We start from the raw sequence: 18112 nt of genomic DNA, 5'->3' as shown, positions 1-18112 counted from the left end.
ATGACTGATGGCAGAGAAACACAAACCCAGTGATTGAGCAGCGTGTGTGAGTAGAAAATCTCTTTCTCCCCGTTCAGTTCTACTTTTTACAATATATTTTTATAGCGGCAAAGGATCGTATGCAAGGTCTTTTGCCACATCTCAGCTAATTATATTGTCAGCTTCTTCCTCTTCATCTAGCAATGTCTTGATGTAACCTGCGGATTTGGAGGATTGTCTATTTCTTAAGTGTGTGAGGTATGCATTTTCTTTTCTAGTCATCTTTTCACATTTGTCCTTTATTTCTGCTGGCAAGTTTGGATTTAAAACAGGTGACTTAACATATTTGCTAGGATAAACTAATTGAAGGGTCAAAGTTCCGTTAAAGCACCTTTGATTCATCTCTTCATTCATCCGATGAAAAGTTTTCAGGTCGTCATAAAACCCTTCCCTCTCCAGGTTTATTTGGCGCCAAAATGTTCTGTTAAAGTGCTCGTACAATAACATATCTGCTTTTTTCCATCGTTTGATGTTCTCTTTTAAGTTGTGACTCATTTCAGCTCTTTCTTTATCCACTCTCGCATTGGATTCAATGTGAAAAAAATCTTCAAATTTCCAGCAAAGCAAGCATTTCATTAGCACCGTAGACTCTTCAAAGTACTCCATGATCTTGACCAAATCAAATTCTTTTTCCAAAAAGGCAATGTACTCTTTGACTGCTGTCAAGTTCTGGTAAAACTGGTAATCTAAACCAAAGTCAAACATCATGGGATTTCTGGCTAAAACTGGTGATCGACTTGCGGTAATATTTTAAAATTTTATTCCATTCCTGAGAAATGACTTTATAGATTTTTTTGGGTCCTTGCCTAAGCCAAAAACTTCACCTATAAATTCCATGTAGTTAAAAACTGATTCAAACTGGTCTACCGGGTCTCTGAGGATCGTAATGTACATGCTGGTGTCCTTTGGGAAGAGATGATGCATGGATTTTTATTATATCTTGTATGAACTCCATTAAGATGACTGATGGCAGAGAAACACAAAACCAGTGATTGAGGAGAGTTTGTGAGTAACTGAAACACACAGAGCCACAACCTAATCTAAATAAAAATGTTCAAGTTTTCCCAACAGGAGTTGAGCCTAAGACTTGCATACTGGTTGGACATTCTTCTGCAGAAGAACCTGGAATTCAGATTGAAACAGAGGATTATAGAAGTCATGGCGACTGCATTTAGGGGAAAGCTCCCTTTAATCAAGCCCTGACCCTGTCCCAACCCCTCAACCCCTTGCCCCATAAAAAAATCTACTGGCCAAGTCGCAAGGTGCAAATTATTAAACACTGTTCTGATTAATAATAAACCCTATGTGTGAAAAATTATTCCCAATCCTGCTTCTTACTTTTTGGATCATCTTCTGACTTCTGAAACCCACTGTCTACTTGTTTAACAACATCTGTATTGTTTTAGTGAAAAGCAGCAGCAACAGTATTGTAAAGTGTATGCAAACATAATGAAATACATTTAAAAAATACATCTGAGAGAATGCTTCTGATAGAATTCCTCATTCTAAAGCCGCAATTGAGAAATGACTGTATAGATTTGTTTGGGTCCTTGCCTAAGCCAAAAACTTCACCCATAAATTCACCTATAAAATTGGTGGCCTGAGCTAACAGCTCGCTCTTCAGCTAGAATTTGTCCCGGCTCACACGGTACTATGGGCGTTATTTTGGTCCCGTCTAAAGTAGGCTACAGTCCTGCCAAGTGTATGTTGACCCTTTGGGCGTGTAGAGTGTCTCGTTTTTGACTTGAATACGAAGTGACATTTATGTATCCTTTGTATTCTTTCAGCCGTCACCTCGGGTTCCTAAACTGTTTACTCCCTCAGTGGCTTGTCCCAAATGTTCCTACGCCAGCGATGGGTTTTTTCGGTTTTCACGGTCAACAGTGTGGTTACGTACGGAACGATGTCCAAGAACACGGGACTGGAGGGCCATCTAAAAAATTTAAAGTTGATAAGAACGAAATTTCTGAACGCCTGGCTCAATTGTCTCAACAGCGAGGATCGTCGCGCTATGTGAAACAGAAGACTGCGTTCGAGTGTGAGTTTATGAATTTTTTGTCTCATCTTGCAACCCCTAAAACGCTTGCTTCAGCCTTGCGTGTTCACCTTCTAGAATGTCTACAGCTTTCTAGTCAAATGTCAGTATGAGGTCTTGTGGATGCCCCAAGAGACTTGCCTTTGGGACGGTTGATGCTTTAATACGAAAACTTCGAGCAATTTTTGCTGAACATGGCAGAGGTACGGAATGGCAGTCGATTTTGAACATTGGCAATTCGGTTGCGGATCGCTCGGTTAAAAGATGTTTGGCAGATACACGGGAGGAGCAGTTGAAAGCCAGAGTGGTTCCACGTCAAGCCAAGCGTATTTTCCTGAGTGATTTGGTGATCCTAGCCCGTCATATTCATTCCCAAATATTACATTGTGCGACGTTAACTCCGAGTCAGATCTATATTTTCGCGAGAGATCAGGCAATGTTTTAAGTGCTATTTTTTGTTGGAAATCGTGCCGCTGATTTACTTTTGTCCAAGACAGTTGAGATTTTACGTTTTCCTGTTAAGTCAGGATTCCTTTTTAACCATTCAAACTGGTCTACTGGGTCTCTGAGGATCGTAATGTACATGCTGGTGTCCATTGGGAAGAGATGATATATGGTTTTTTTAATTGTATCTTGTATGACTGCACAGAAAATTTGGTGTAATTCCATTGCGCGGCAAGGCATGTATGAGGGGAAATCGATGAGGCCAGCCAACCATTGGGTCATTGCCGAGAACAAAAGAAAGATAATTAGAGTCGCCGTAAGGGAAGAAGATTTTAGCCACAGTGGATAATCCTGTTTTGTGTGTCTTGAGAAAGAGAACCTATCCTATAGGAGCACTCTTGTCAGCTGAGAGCAGCTTTAATATCCGTCTGGTTGTCTCAACTGTTAATTTGTGTCTGTGAAAAAAACCCCACAGATTTTATTAGAAAGATCTTACAATGTTAATTATGACGACAACTAATCAACCTTGCAAAAAAGAAACAAAGAAAATGGTTCCAAATCTGCCAATCACAGCCAACAGCTGTGACATTTTGTACCCAGTGAAGTAAACTTCTGTTTCCTGAGAGGTCCACTAAGATGACTGATGGCAGAGAAACACAAACCCAGTGATTGAGCAGAGTTTGTGAGTAGAAAATCTCTTCCCCCCCGTTCAGTTCTACTTTTTACAATATATTTTTATAGCGGCAAAGGATCGTATGCAAGTTCTTTTGCCACATCTCAGCTAATTATATTGTCAGCTTCTTCCTCTTCATCTAGCAATGTCTTGATGTAACCTGCGGATTTGGAGGATTGTCTATTTCTTAAGTGTGTGAGGTATGCATTTTCTTTTCTAGTCATCTTTTCACATTTGTCCTTTATTTCTGCTGGCAAGTTTGGATTTAAAACAGGTGACTTAACATATTTGCTAGGATAAACTAATTGAAGGGTCAAAGTTCCGTTAAAGCACCTTTGATTCATCTCTTCATTCATCCGATGAAAAGTTTTCAGGTCGTCATAAAACCCTTCCCTCTCCAGGTTTATTTGGCGCCAAAACGTTCTGTTAAAGTGCTCGTACAATAACATATCTGCTTTGTTCCATCGTTTGATGTTCTCTTTTAAGTTGTCACTGATTTCAGCTCTTCCTTTATCCACTCTCGCATTGGATTCAATGTGAAAAAAATCTTCAAATTTCCAGCAAAGCAAGCATTTCATTAGCACCGTAGACTCTTCAAAGTACTCCATGATCTTGACCAAATCAAATTCTTTTTCCAAAAAGGCAATGTACTCTTTGACTGCTGTCAAGTTCTGGTAAAACTGGTAATCTAAACCAAAGTCAAACATCATGGGATTTCTGGCTAAAACTGGTGATCGACTTGCGGTAATATTTTAAAATTTTATTCCATTCCTGAGAAATGACTTTATAGATTTTTTTGGGTCCTTGCCTAAGCCAAAAACTTCACCTATAAATTCCATGTAGTTAAAAACTGATTCAAACTGGTCTACCGGGTCTCTGAGGATCGTAATGTACATGCTGGTGTCCTTTGGGAAGAGATCATGCATGGCTTTTTTTTATTGTATCTTGTATGAACTCCATTAAGATGACTGATGGCAGAGAAACACAAAACCAGTGATTGAGGAGAGTTTGTGAGTAACTGAAACACACAGAGCCACAACCTAATCTAAATAAAAATGTTCAAGTTCTCCCAACAGGAGTTGAGCCTATGACTTGCATACTGGTTGGACATTCTTCTGCAGAAGAACCTGGAATTCAGATTGAAACAGAGGATTATAGAAGTCATGGCGACTGCATTTAGGGGAAAGCTCCCTTTAATCAAGCCCTGACCCTGTCCCAACCCCTCAACCCCTTGCCCCATAAAAAAATCTACTGGCCAAGTCGCAAGGTGCAAATTATTAAACACTGTTCTGATTAATAATAAACCCTATGTGTGAAAAATTATTCCCAATCCTGCTTCTTACTTTTTGGATCATCTTCTGACTTCTGAAACCCACTGTCTACTTGTTTAACAACATCTGTATTGTTTTAGTGAAAAGCAGCAGCAACAGTATTGTAAAGTGTATGCAAACATAATGAAATACATTTAAAAAATACATCTGAGAGAATGCTTCTGATAGAATTCCTCATTCTAAAGCCGCAATTGAGAAATGACTGTATAGATTTGTTTGGGTCCTTGCCTAAGCCAAAAACTTCACCTATAAATTCACCTATAAAATTGGTGGCCTGAGCTAACAGCTCGCTCTTCAGCTAGAATTTGTCCCGGCTCACACGGTACTATGGGCGTTATTTTGGTCCCGTCTAAAGTAGGCTACAGTCCTGCCAAGTGTATGTTGACCCTTTGGGCGTGTAGAGTGTCTCGTTTTTGACTTGAATACGAAGTGACATTTATGTATCCTTTGTATTCTTTCAGCCGTCACCTCGGGTTCCTAAACTGTTTACTCCCTCAGTGGCTTGTCCCAAATGTTCCTACGCCAGCGATGGGTTTTTTCGGTTTTCACGGTCAACAGTGTGGTTACGTACGGAAAGATGTCCAAGAACACGGGACTGGAGGGCCATCTAAAAAATTTAAAGTTGATAAGAACGAAATTTCTGAACGCCTGGCTCAATTGTCTCAACAGCGAGGATCGTCGCGCTATGTGAAACAGAAGACTGCGTTCGAGTGTGAGTTTATGAATTTTTTGTCTCATCTTGCAACCCGTGAAACGCTTGCTTCAGCCTTGCGTGTTCACCTTCCAGAATGTCTACACCTTTCTAGTCAAAATGTCAGTATGAGTTCTTGTGGATGCCCCAAGAGACTTGCCTTTGGGACGGTTGATGCTTTAATAGGAAAACTTCGAGCAATTTTTGCTGAACATGGGAGAGGTACGGAATGGCAGTCGATTTTGAACATTAGCAATCCGGCTGCGGATCGCTCGGTTAAAAGATGTTTGGCAGATACACGGGAGGAGCAGTTGAAAGCCAGAGTGGTTCCACGTCAAGCCAAGCGTATTTTCCTGAGTGATTTGGTGATCCTAGCCCGTCATATTCATTCCCAAATATTACATTGTGCGACGTTAACTCCGAGTCAGATCTATATTTTCGCGAGAGATCAGGCAATGTTTTAAGTGCTATTTTTTGTTGGAGATCGTGCCGCTGATTTACTTTTGTCCAAGACAGTTGACATTTTACGTTTTCCTGATAATTCAGGATTCCTTTTTAACCATTTTTGGACGAACACATTAAGATCGGGGGATGCAAACGTGTTCGCATTTAAGAGAGGTTCCAGTTTAACTATCTGTCCTATTGGAGGGCTTGAGTTGTATTTTGATGTTTGTAAATCTTGAGGCATTAAGCTTTGTCCGGGTTTTTTGTTCCGTTTTGTAACCAAATCTGGAAATTTTTCACTAAGCATTTGGATTCTGAAGCGGCTCAGGCTAGATTGTGTGTATATACTACTTCACTGGGCGACCTATTATCTGGTGACCGTTATACTCTTCACGATTTTTGTAGTGGGGCGCCTGTTTCTTTAGCCTTGTCAGGGGTGAGCTTGCATGAGATCATGGACCATGTTGGATGGACGAATAGCTCGACAGCCTTGCATTACATGAAAATAAAGCAGGTGGTAAATCTTGCAGGTGCGGCTGCAAAGTTGGCAGATCTGGATGTCAAAATCTGAAGGACGTACATGAGCGAGCTGTATTGCATTATTGACTGTGTAGTATGTTGAGTCAGGCAACGGGCTTGGGGAAGGTCAGAGCGATGTCATGTCATGAAGAACAATACCCAGGGCAGAATATTACACAAACCAAACTGGACATTTGGTTTTTTGTACATGAGGTATATTCCGAGCCCTGGTTTAGATTAATCATTGTTTACTGCATATAAGAGTTCCTAAGGTGTCCAATCTAACTGTCATGAATTCACATTTTTGGTTTTTCATTTAAATGTATGCAAGCCCCTGTTCATAAAATCGATATCATTTTAAGCTAGTCTGCTCCAGGCTTTTGGTCAGTAACAAGGGACAACATAAAAAAAGCCTGTTCAAGGGGAGGGGGGCTTTTTCTATCCCATCCCCCCCCCCCGCCTCAACCACCACACAACCCCTGCTGGCTCTTTTTTGGCCTGCCCACTTTTTCATGTCATCTCTACTTACCAAAAGCCTGGAACAGGTTAATATCAAGCCGTTATTGATAACAGCTATTGTTTGTTGTTGCTCCGGGCTATACAATAAATAACTGCTAGTCTGACCCCCAAATATCATTGAATGGCCCGACTGAGAGGTGGTCACCAGCCCTCCCTTCTCATATATCCAACCCTCCCCTCTCCTGCCCTCCTTGAAAATTTGGATCTGTTAGGAATCACTAACTATTAGTCTCATAAAAAAATTCCAACTGTCCTCAAAATTTACAACTGTTATTATGTAGCCATAGCTAAAACTGGTAGATAGATCAACTTCAGACTGAGTCAAGAAAATATTAACTTAATTACTATCATGAAACACTGACTGTTCCCAAACTTTTGAAATCACTTTCGCCATCCTTCTTCACTTGTATACTTGCTTTCAAATTCAAAGGAGAATTAACTTTAGAGACATATTTGTAAACAGATGTTAAGAAGGAAAAGGTCCTTGGAGTTAGCTCCCGACTCATGGGCAACGTGTTAGCAAAAATCCTTTGATCCATTGAGCCGGTTAGAGTAAATTTATAAGTACGATCAGTGCATACATTTGCTACTTCTAGCGCAAAGGAGAAAGTTTCATAATCCCTTCTCAAGAATAAGAGACAATTCAAATCCAAGTCTTTCACAGTTGTCTCTGAACCAAACATTTTACGTGGAACACCATTCTCAAATAGTACTCCATTCTTTGTTACATCTGTACTGCTCTCTTTGGCGCATGCACAGAGCTTGATGTCAACCGATTTGTCAACGCATGGCTCAAACTTGCTATACCTCGTCTGCCGTACAAAACTAAGAAAAAATACTCTTTGTTTTGGTTGAGCGAACTGCTTTATGGAGACTTTATAAACTTCATCCTCTTCATATCCATGTGGAGGGACCACATGTATGTCCATAGTGGTCATAATGTACTCCCCGTGGAAACGTTTAGTAACATTGGTAAATGTTTTTCCAACAAGGCGTTCACAGTTTCCAAACCCAGATTTTTTATCTGTATCACCTGAAAGATGGAAAAATATTAAACCAATTTTTTATTGAGCTCAAGATGGAACACTTTTTCAACTATGTTTGGTTGGAAAACTGGTCTTCTGGAACTATCTATCGAAATCAACCAAAAATAAAAAAAAAATAAAAAATAAAAATGAAAAAAAATTGGTACAGTTAATATTCAATAGTTGTTCCCAACAGAACACAAATTATAATTCAGGCACATTTTGGATAAATGCCATCTACCAGGAAAATTACTGTGCCTCAGTAGTCACCAACAAAAACAATTTCAAAACTTGAGACTGCCAGATAAGAAAAGCAATGAGTTGATTCTGCATTTCTTTTTGTCATTACGTCTATTGGGCAAGTAATATTATAGTGAGGGCAACTCAGATGCGGATCTAGGGAAAGGGTGCTGGGGGTGCGCACCCCTTCCCCGCCCCCTCGCCGAGATGAAACCTTCTTCTTTGTATTTACTTTTATAATTTGTTTACCTCACCCGTCAGTTACGCCAGTTGGTGCAGCTTCTCTTACCTTCTCTAAAGAAAAATCCTGGATCCGCCCCTGCAACTAAAATATAAAGTATACTGGCCCACTGGGCAACTGGATTTCAATTTTTTTTCCTGCCCTAGCTCAAAGTGTGACCCCATCCAGCAGCACATCCCCATTAGCCTATTACTAGGGATCCCTCCCCCTCCCCGCACATTTTTTGCACAGTAATTGCACATACATCTAATTAGTGTTTATTGAAAAAGAGCACATCATAACCTTTAAAAACAACACCAGCCAACATCTTACCTCCCATATACTGTTGTTGTATTGCATCATTCATGTATCCAAGTGCAAATTCTGCCAGCCATTTGTGATTATCTACATTGTCTTTGATATGACCTTCTTCATCAAAGCCTTCACACTTACACCTGGTCAGCGGAAGCATGTACAAGTCTGCGCATGTACGGTTGGCAGGAATGACTGAGAATATGCCTGTTTGTGAAAAATCCTGAGAGTTCATTTTCTCAGGGTCGTGCAAACTCATGAGTGCTTTGTGCAAATCATGTAGGATGAAGAGCCGCTTTTGATTTGTGAACAAGGCAGCCGTCCTTTGTGGTCCCAGCTTTTCTTTGACACCATCAGGAACAATCATGAAGAACGTTGGATCAAATAACTCTCTTCTACCTTCTTCTGTGTAACTAAACGGCGTCATTTTGTGGCCATGGTCTGAAAATATGATGGTAAGGGTGTCAGAAAAGCCTGCCAAGTTGACGAAGAACTTTGCTAAGTTGGCATCCATGTTGATCATCCGCTTTCCAGTCATTTCATGTCCAGTGTTAAAATGCATGTACGACAGCAAAGGTTTTGCCTTTTCATCTTTTTGCAAAGCAGTGTACACCTTCGTTATGTAGTCCATGAAATACCAACTGAAAAACTGGCCATTGAAACACACTTTAGCAGGAGAATCATAGTGGCTTGTTCTGCCGTACTTGTTCACTACCGTGCTGGAAAAATGTGTCAAGCCATAGTGGTCAATTTTTTTCTTGATCAACTTTTCTTGTAATTCCTTCCACCTGTGGTGAAATAAAACACTGATGCCTTAAAGACACTATAACATCATTTCACTCAGCCCAAAATAGGGCTGTCAATAAGGGCCGTAACCAGTAGCACCTGTTACAGCCGAACATGTTTGATGGGCTGTTGATGTTACGGGTGAACTTGTAGCTGTAGTTGACACAATTCTCCCATAAAGTAACAAGTTTGTTATGGGCATGATGATCAAGGTTATAAGTGAATCAAAACTAATACCAGTGCTGCAAAGAAATAGTCCCAGTAAAAGGAAATAGAAATTATGTGGACTCTAGACATAAGTCGTGGAGCGTGCTAGCATGTACGACCATTTGTGTGATTTTCTGAAAAAAATTCTGACTGTTAAAGCAAATAATATTTGAATATTTTTGGAGATTGTTGGAAGGTTAAGTTTTAAAACTGTTTACAAAGACTGCTGAGTGAGGCTGGTCAATGAAGATGTGAAGGTGCTTTGTCTTAACACACCCGCAAATCAATTTGTTAAGTGTGCTGTCAAAATTTGGCCAAGGTTGGAGAGGAATAAACTCAGAGAAGTATTTTTAAGCAGCCTTCTGGAAGCGTTACTACCAAGGCCTTAATTTAGTTATTGCTTAGTACTTGCAGTGGTCCCCTAATGCTTAGCCGATCAAGCTGTATGGGTTCCAGACCTGGCCAGGGTCACTGCATTGCGTTCTCAGGCGAGACACTTTACTCTCACGGTGCTTCCCTCCACTCAGGTGTATGAATGGGTACCAGTGAATTAAATGCTGGGCCAGGGGGATCAGAAATACTTGCTTAATGCTATGGAAACTGGAATAAGCTGCTGCAGTGATCTAGACCAGATGGCTTGACACAGACCTTGGCATCATGTCTTTCTCATAGTCATACAATACGTGTGAAGCGCTCCCACGGCTGAGCACCCAGCATGCCGATGATTTTAGGTCATAACTATGTTACTTGTACATGTAGCTTCACTATCACTCTCATGGCACACTCACCTTGATTTGAACTCCGAGTCACTGGTTGGCACCGCTCTTCTCTGAATATCTGTTAATGCACTTCCCCAAATGTCATACCAACAAAGGTCCTCTTGAAAGAGGGTCTGGTAGCCCCACTTCTGGAAGGTCCCATACAACACCTCCACGCCTAAAGGAGCCTTTGTGTTCTCTCCTGAGGCACTGATTTCATTGTCATCTGTAAATAAAATTTAAAATTACTCCTTCCCTTCCACATAGTTTTCTACATTACTTTGTAATGATCATCCTTTAAAGTTGCACAGGCTCCAAGTTCCTGCGAATTCCACTCTGCTCCCTCATTACCAGTGCTACATGTAAAGATAACAGTTTGACAATGGATATCGTCTGACCAAATTTGTAATTATACTTAATGTCCAAACAAATTAGTAAATTATGTCTGGCGAAAACAGAGGTTTAAAAGCCGCTGCATCATAAAAATTATTTCCAGCACTGAATTACACAACATTATTCCAGGGAAAGGACTGGACAATGACAAAAAATATAAGCTACAGAACACACTGAACCCACCTTTGAGAACACCAGAAAAGAATGGCCTCAAGTTTTCGAATGTCTGTTGACCAATACTCTGGTCGAGTTCAAAATCTAGGGCGGAGGCCTTGATATTTGGATCCTCCCTAATCTTGCGAAGTGCCCCTATTGCTCTTGGAAGGGTTCGATAAAAATGCGGTCTGGATATAGAGTCAAGCATAATCACATTGATATTGATACTACTTCTGCTCTTACCATCCTCAACTTTCTTGAAAGTTGGTGGAAAGGTAAGCGCTTGGAAATTACTTCCACATCTTAAGAAAAGAAAACTAAAACCCCTTTCCAGGTTTGTTTTGATGGCCTCCTGCACTTTAGCAGTGATTGTGTCCTTTGGTAATGGCTTCCAATCACTGACAGATTTACCCAGTTCTGGATTGACGGAAGCAATTTGGATATCTGATGACCCACAAACTTTGGCGTTGCATGACAGTTTATCATCTCTTGACTCTGTTACTTGAAACGAACAGATATCTGGGTAATGAGTCTCGTCACATTTCCGATCCTCAACACGTCCTGGCTGTCCATAATGTTGAAGAATTACCTTAATACCAGCTTTTTCTGGCCTGAAAGAGAATTTGATGATAAATTAATGGAAATATTGCACACTTACCTAACACTTTGAGATGAAGTTTGTCCCAGGATTAGAATCGTTCCATTATAAAGTTGGTCTTAAAAGGTAATTTAATACCTGTGTGCTAACAACTTTACTTTAATTAATCTACAGTGTACATGCAAGATAAATTTTATGGACCACTTAATAAACAAGTTTACGAAAGTCACTGGGTATGAACCAAGAGCCATTCTTGTGAAGCAATGTTCAATATCACTAAATGAATATACTGAGCTACAACAGGGCTGTGCTCTAGAAGGGCCTGGGTGCCACAAGCAACTAACTTTTACCTTTGGGTGACTGGAAAAACTCACATTTTTCATATAAGCTTAAGTACTGGGTACCCAGGATTTCATGGTTAAGAACCTTTGGACTCCCAGTATTTTTTCTTAGACTACAGGACCAAGAACCTGTAGCTGGACTGAAATGTAAACTTCACCTGTACATACCTGTGAGGAATACATTTAACTGTTTCATTGATACTAGAGCTATTCTGAGTGAAAACTGTATTCTGTTGACCAAGACTCTGCTGTTGAAGGAGAGGGCTTTCATTTCCTCCTGAAACAAAAGTGACTTCACGCTATTCATTATGAATACAGAAAGAACAGTAATATTATTGAAGATTTTAACAGATGATAAAACTCCTGGTCATTATGATTAAGGTTAAGAAAATCATAAATTATGTTTGTATGTGGATGGGACCATGACAAGGTGTTTGTTTAAATGGGAGATGTTCAACTGTGGTTTATATTTCTTGTGCATTCCCTTTGACAGTTGAATGAAGGCAAAGAGGCCTACTGGTTAGCGTGGAGGACTCCACATCGGGCACTCCAGGTTCAAACCCTGGTCAGAGTCAGTGTCACAGTCAGTGTAAAAGGTGTTAAGAGTCAAATGTGTTGTGTTCTTGGGTAAGACACTTTACTGTCAGAGTGCCTCTTTCCACCTAGGTGTAGAAAAATGGGTGCAGCAAGATAAACGCAAGGTGGTAACACTGCAAAGGACTAGCATCTCATTCAGGGGGGGGGGGGGTAGCAATACTTCTGTCACTTAATGCTAAATAAACCAGGATAAGCTCGTGGGCACTTGACGAAACACAGACTTAACCTTACTCCTTGACTAGCCCTTTGCACAACTTGGGGCCTCTAAGTTTGAAAATCTATTGAATATATTTTGATTGTAATCTTTCCCCAAAGGGTATACTTAAAACTTACAATGTATGTCTCCAATCTGTGGAATTTCAACCTGATGGCTAAAACTGGTTAAGCTGAAGATTTAAAATTCTTTTTCAAAGAACTGTGGAACTTGGAAAGATGTAGGACTTTCTGCAGAGATTACATGTAACTTATAGTACCACTAAAAACTGAAGTAAGTATGTCCTGTAAATTGTTCAGCCCTGCTTGCAAGAGTGTGGTACTGTAACTTACTTTTGAGCAGCACAATGAAACTGGCACATGACCTTCTAATCTATAAAAGTCAAATCCCAAGTTACACAACATACCTAAATACTTCTGAACTATGGGTACTAAAGGTTCAAACTGCAACTGCAAAGCAATTCCAAGAATTAGCAGCACTGCTAGGATGGTCAGAAAAATCTGCAAGAAAAAAGTTTAAGACATCCTTAATCTCTACATGTAAATAGCTTTGCATGTAAGTTTACACTGTATAAACTGCAGGTAAATAAACTGTGGCAGCTTGCTGTTTCTATTTTAGGTAACTTTTGAACTAGTCACTTGATATTGTTGAAAGCCAGGCCACGATAATGTAAAAATGCCTTTTACTTTTAATTTGTACAAGTTAGAATGTAATAAAGGACAGAAATTGATTGTTATTCTCCTCGCCAATCCAGTTCAAACTTGAATTTTTTTCAAGCAATATTTTTACATCTTTCAACCCAATTCAAATTAATTTTAAGATCTTTCATATAATGTGCTTGTGCAGAATTGCCACGTTATAATTTTAAATTTAGTTGGTAATCAGACAATTGTTTTGTATATAGGTATACTCCAATGAGAGAGGATTACAAAATAACAATGGCTGGAGTGAAAAATGTCAAGTTTGTTTTGACAGCACATTTGAGATGTGTATTGCTAATTTCTTATCTTGAAAAGGGTACTGAATGCAAAACCAAAACACACACAAATCAAATACTCCCAATAATAAACATTTGAACTGCAGTGTTTGGCTGTTAAGTAATATTTTCAATGTTAAACACAACTCACCAAACACCTCCCATACAGTCCTACAGCCATTCCAAAGCCAGTTGACACACACAAGACCTGAAGGACAGAACACATCCGTATGTACACATACACTGTATATTATATACATACTTACCTGATTTGTAATAATACATGTAATACTCATCATCATTATACTGTTTACAGCTTGTTCTTGTAGCCGATATAACGTGCTCTCTGATTGGCTAATCGTAGGGCATTATTCTCTCGTAATGCCCGTGGGCTGATTATGGGCTTGTAAACACAAAGCAAAAAGCCATATGATAAACAACTTATTAACCTCAAACGCTAGGTTTTTATGGGAAAATCTCAAAACTCAACCTTCCCATATTGAACTCACTCTCAGCTAATAATAATAACAATGATAATGATGATGATGATGATAAGAAATATAATGATAACAATAATAATAATAATAATAATAATAATAACTATGATAATAATAAGTAATAGTAATTGGACCGAGTGGAGTACAATTCAGGGAGTAATCAGGCGAGTAATTTCAAAATCGGACGAAGGCGAAGTGCAAGGCCAATTTGAAATTACAAGGAAGATTACTCCCTGAACTGTACGACACGATCATAAGTGTCTATAACAAATTTTTAAATTAAAAAATCTTTGGAGAACTTCTTTTGAGCAAAAACGTCAGTAGCGCTTTCCATATTAGTTTTAAAAACTGTACAAAACACTAAGAAGGAAGCCATTAAAGCATGCGTAATTGACGTGCAAATCATGTGGGTATCAAATTACAAAAAGTCCCTCAAATTGGATACCTGTCCCACACGATCGCGTGGCGATTACATGACAAATAGGCACATTGAGAACCAATCACAATCATGATAATTTTGTTATAAATATGATTACAATATTAATAACAAAAACAAGTAATGGTAATAGGACTGATTGGAGTACAATTCAGGGAGTAATCGGGCAAGTAATTTCAAATTGGCAGAGCTTGCAGTGTGAGGCCAATTTGAAATTACAAGCATATATTTACCCCTGAATTGTACGACACGAAGTCTTATTACCAATTAATTGTGTCAATAAAAAAATGCATGAAACTCTCAAAAGCTCAAGTGTTTGGACAGGTTTTTGAAGTTTACATTCATCAGGGCTACTCCAATGTGGTCACCTCACAAGCCACTGGTCCAAAAAAGTTCCTCTTCAGCAGAGTTGTACGGCTGAGGGCAATTTTGTCTCTTGCCGTAACCATTCATGCACAGCTGTTTAGCTTTTGCATCCAAGACAGCCCTGGCAGTTGCAAATTCGCAACCAGTTATCAAGCTGTATGCATTGGATATTTTTTGTCGGATAGGTACCGTTCCAGGGTCACTTGCATAACCTTGAGTGAGTCTAGTTCGTACTCCATGCCATCTTGTTTTCTTACTTCCAGATAATACTTTTGGAGGATTTCATTTAAAGTTGCAGGCGAAATGGCTTCCATGTTGACGCTTATGTTTCCTGACTTTGCCCAGGAGGACCAAACTCTCATCCACATCATGGTACTTCTCTTTGTGTTTTTGTTCTGTGCCTCCTTAAGAGTTTCTTAGTACTGTTTCATTAGAGATCAGAGGAAACCTGGACTCGTCAGGCACTGTTAAGTTTTTTGTTTCCAAAGTTAATTCAGTGAGGGCAGGTCACTCATTCACTGTATTTGTTGTTACTAGTATTGTTAACTTCTGTCACTGAATCATCTTCTTTATTATCAAAGCTTTCAAAATGAATAGTGTTGAACAGGTTGACAAATTCTAAAGGAAACATATCTGAATAAACATCATTGAACCAGCTAATTGTAGTCCATCTTTGTTCTCTAACTGGAGCTGGGAAACCTGCTCAAATTTTTTGCTTGGTTTTGATTGGCTAGCATTAGCTGGGTAATAAAATTTCATTGGTTAGTTACATTAGTTGATGAACTTTTATTGGCTTTTGAACAGTCCAATTTAACCTGTCCGAACAGTTTTGATATTGCAGCAGCCAAATTAAGCCATAAATTAAGGACTTTTAAGAACCAATCAGATTCAAGCATTTTTTACTGACACAATAATAATAATAATAATAATAATAATAATGATAATGATAATAGTAATATAATAAAAACATCATTTACATTAAAATGGTACAAATATTTACATGTATGTACAATTAAATCTAATAAAAACTAACTTCATATATTTAGATATAAAAAAAAACAATCAATAAAAACATTATCTTGATAATCAGTTCATTAAATCTAATTTCACATTAATTAACCATGCTGACAGATTTTTTTAGAAGGCTAGAGAATCAAGTACATCATAGTTACATCTTGCCCTTGACAATTTGTTTTCTTTGCACCCTGAATATTTTTTCCCCTAGTTTTAAGAAATTGTTGACAAGGCTTTCGGAACGGCAATAGTCACCAACACGAACATTAAATGAAAGATTACCAGTGGTTTAGCCCACATGTTGATTAGCCCCTAACCGTTTAGCCCCCATGTTCACACTTAAAACATGAACAATAGACAGTTGTCAACTTTTGGTTGGGGACTAAACGGTTAGGGCCTAATTGGCTTCAGGGCTAAGCGAAATGTGGGTCTCCTTTTGACAAAGGTTGTCCCACAAAAGTGTAAAAACGTACACGATGATGCCGATTTGTACTATGGGTAATGGATAGTGGTGGTATTGAAGCTCAAGGTGTTTCAGCTTGATAGAAGGAAACAGAACTTCAAACAGGTGTATTCAAGCTTCCCAGCTTATTGCCAATACACAAATGAACCTTCATAGAAATTGTACGCATAAAACTGCCTAACATATGGCACTATACCTGGGATGGAAATATTTCCCTGAATTATTTTGACCAAATGTTATGTACTGCACTTACTCGTTACACTTACTGCCAAGCCAAGAGATAATTCACAGGTCTAAATTTACGCCAAAACTACGGTCCATAGACTGAACTAGACACAATCTCTTGGGAGACCGTTGTACATTGTTGTATATTGCTGGGCAACCAAATCATCAGCTAAGCCATCAACCTTAAACCATCGTTTTCCGCATAATTTTCCTCAAAAACGACCGAAGTGACCACCAAAAAGTCACTCACTCCATAAAGTGCTGTTTGTTTTAATCAAGCTTGTCCATGTAGCTAAGTAAACGGGGAAATTTTCCACGTGTCGGCGCCTCATTCAAATGCAAAGCGAAAGATGTAATAGCCTGCGAACAGGCTCCCGGTGAGCCCCCGCCCCGATCGCTTTGCTCTCCGCATTCTTCTGTTTCGCGCTCGCCGAAATTTTTTCCGTCCTCGCCGGGAGCCTGTTCGCAGGCTAAAGATGTAATAATCATAAGAACTTAATAATATTATAGTTGTATCTAACCCACCTTAGGTACAATATAATATCAAAAGCTAATTATATAGCGCAACTCATCCATGAAAACAATACAACGAGTGAAGGAAATTAATCTAACGATTCATGGAGACAATAGGGGAATAACCAACAACACTAATTGGTCTACCTTCCTAACGGGTCCGTTTTAAAACACCAGCGTTGTGCAATTTTTATATACGGTTCTCTAGCCTAAAAAGCGCTTTTTCAATGTAAGACGTAATTTTATGACGGCTATAAACCGAAGCAAATCACATTTAAAATGACATAAGCTTTCTACTTGGCCGTCCAAGCCGGAATGTCTCTTGAAATTCTCCTTCAATTGACGGTCCATTTCCGTTGACTAAACATCGAGCACGTTGTTTTTCTTTACATCTTTACATCTTTACATCGATAAAGAATATTTTTCGGACTTTTTATAACTTAAACGATATGAAAATATCATGGAACTTTCTGACTTTTCTGTCGAACGATCTCCCGGCTTACGATCTGGCCGAAAAAATATTAGAATTACCGTTCCGGCGTTGCCAAAAGGCGACGCTGTGTATCTAGCTTGAAGTCGAAAAGGAAATTCAATGCAAGCGTCCTTTTCAAAAGTATAAAACTACATAAGTTTAAGCTTACATAAGGCTAAACTGAACCTTAGTTCGTTACAACGACAGTTAAGCTTAAAACAAGTCGTGATATCGATAGACATGCAATTTTCAGTACTTCACAAGTCCATACCGCGTTGTTAGGCGTGTGTTATTCAGGTCACCGTGTCATGAAAAGGAATCTAAACACTTACCAAACACTCCTCATTTGACGCAGCATTTACTGGCTCAGTTCAGTTGCAAAGCAATCTTCAATTACGACGAAATACTGAAATGAGACCGAATTTGAACCATATGCCGCCTTACATGTATATCTACGGATTTTTTCAGGCGGGTGAAAAGGATCATGGGTAAACAATACTGAACACGAGGCAACACAAGAGGCAACACAAGAGGGCGGAAAGCCTTTGATCCCTGGCCTAATAAAGGACCCTAAAAATACATTTTAAACAAACAGACAAGTATATAAA

The 18112-nt window shown here is 39.2% G+C and overlaps 3 protein-coding genes across 4 annotated transcripts; all 3 read right to left on the bottom strand.

Moving 5' to 3' along the window:
• Positions 1 to 141: 141 nt before the first annotated feature.
• On the bottom strand, positions 142 to 999 carry LOC149107416 (galactosylceramide sulfotransferase-like). The gene has a single exon (XM_089296585.1). The coding sequence runs from the start codon at positions 745 to 747 to the stop codon at positions 142 to 144; it is 606 nt and encodes a 201-aa protein (XP_089152711.1). The 5' UTR covers positions 748 to 999.
• A 2296-nt stretch (positions 1000 to 3295) lies between these two features.
• Positions 3296 to 4103, bottom strand: LOC149107415 (galactosylceramide sulfotransferase-like). The gene has a single exon (XM_089296587.1). The coding sequence runs from the start codon at positions 3899 to 3901 to the stop codon at positions 3296 to 3298; it is 606 nt and encodes a 201-aa protein (XP_089152713.1). The 5' UTR covers positions 3902 to 4103.
• Positions 4104 to 6926: 2823 nt separating this feature from the next.
• Positions 6927 to 11384, bottom strand: LOC110049513 (uncharacterized). Of its 2 annotated transcripts, none has more exons than XM_089296588.1 (4): positions 10820 to 11384; positions 10274 to 10469; positions 8499 to 9280; positions 6927 to 7719 (listed from the first exon to the last, which is right to left on the bottom strand). In XM_089296588.1, the coding sequence occupies exons 1-4, from the start codon at positions 10998 to 11000 to the stop codon at positions 7043 to 7045; spliced, it is 1836 nt and encodes a 611-aa protein (XP_089152714.1). In that variant the 5' UTR covers positions 11001 to 11384; the 3' UTR covers positions 6927 to 7042. The 2 variants fall into 2 exon arrangements, with proteins under 2 accessions (XP_089152714.1, XP_089152715.1); XM_089296589.1 differs by having other exon boundaries at positions 6927 to 7728; positions 8514 to 9280; positions 10820 to 11378.
• Positions 11385 to 18112: the final 6728 nt, after the last annotated feature.

This window comes from Orbicella faveolata, unplaced genomic scaffold, assembly GCF_042242905.1.
Source record: "Orbicella faveolata isolate gen_17 unplaced genomic scaffold, um_ofav_v1 contig_27, whole genome shotgun sequence".
Taxonomy (NCBI): domain Eukaryota; kingdom Metazoa; phylum Cnidaria; class Anthozoa; order Scleractinia; family Merulinidae; genus Orbicella; species Orbicella faveolata.
The sequence above is the reverse complement of the archived record's forward strand: the minus strand, read 5'-3'. Positions and strand labels throughout refer to the sequence as shown.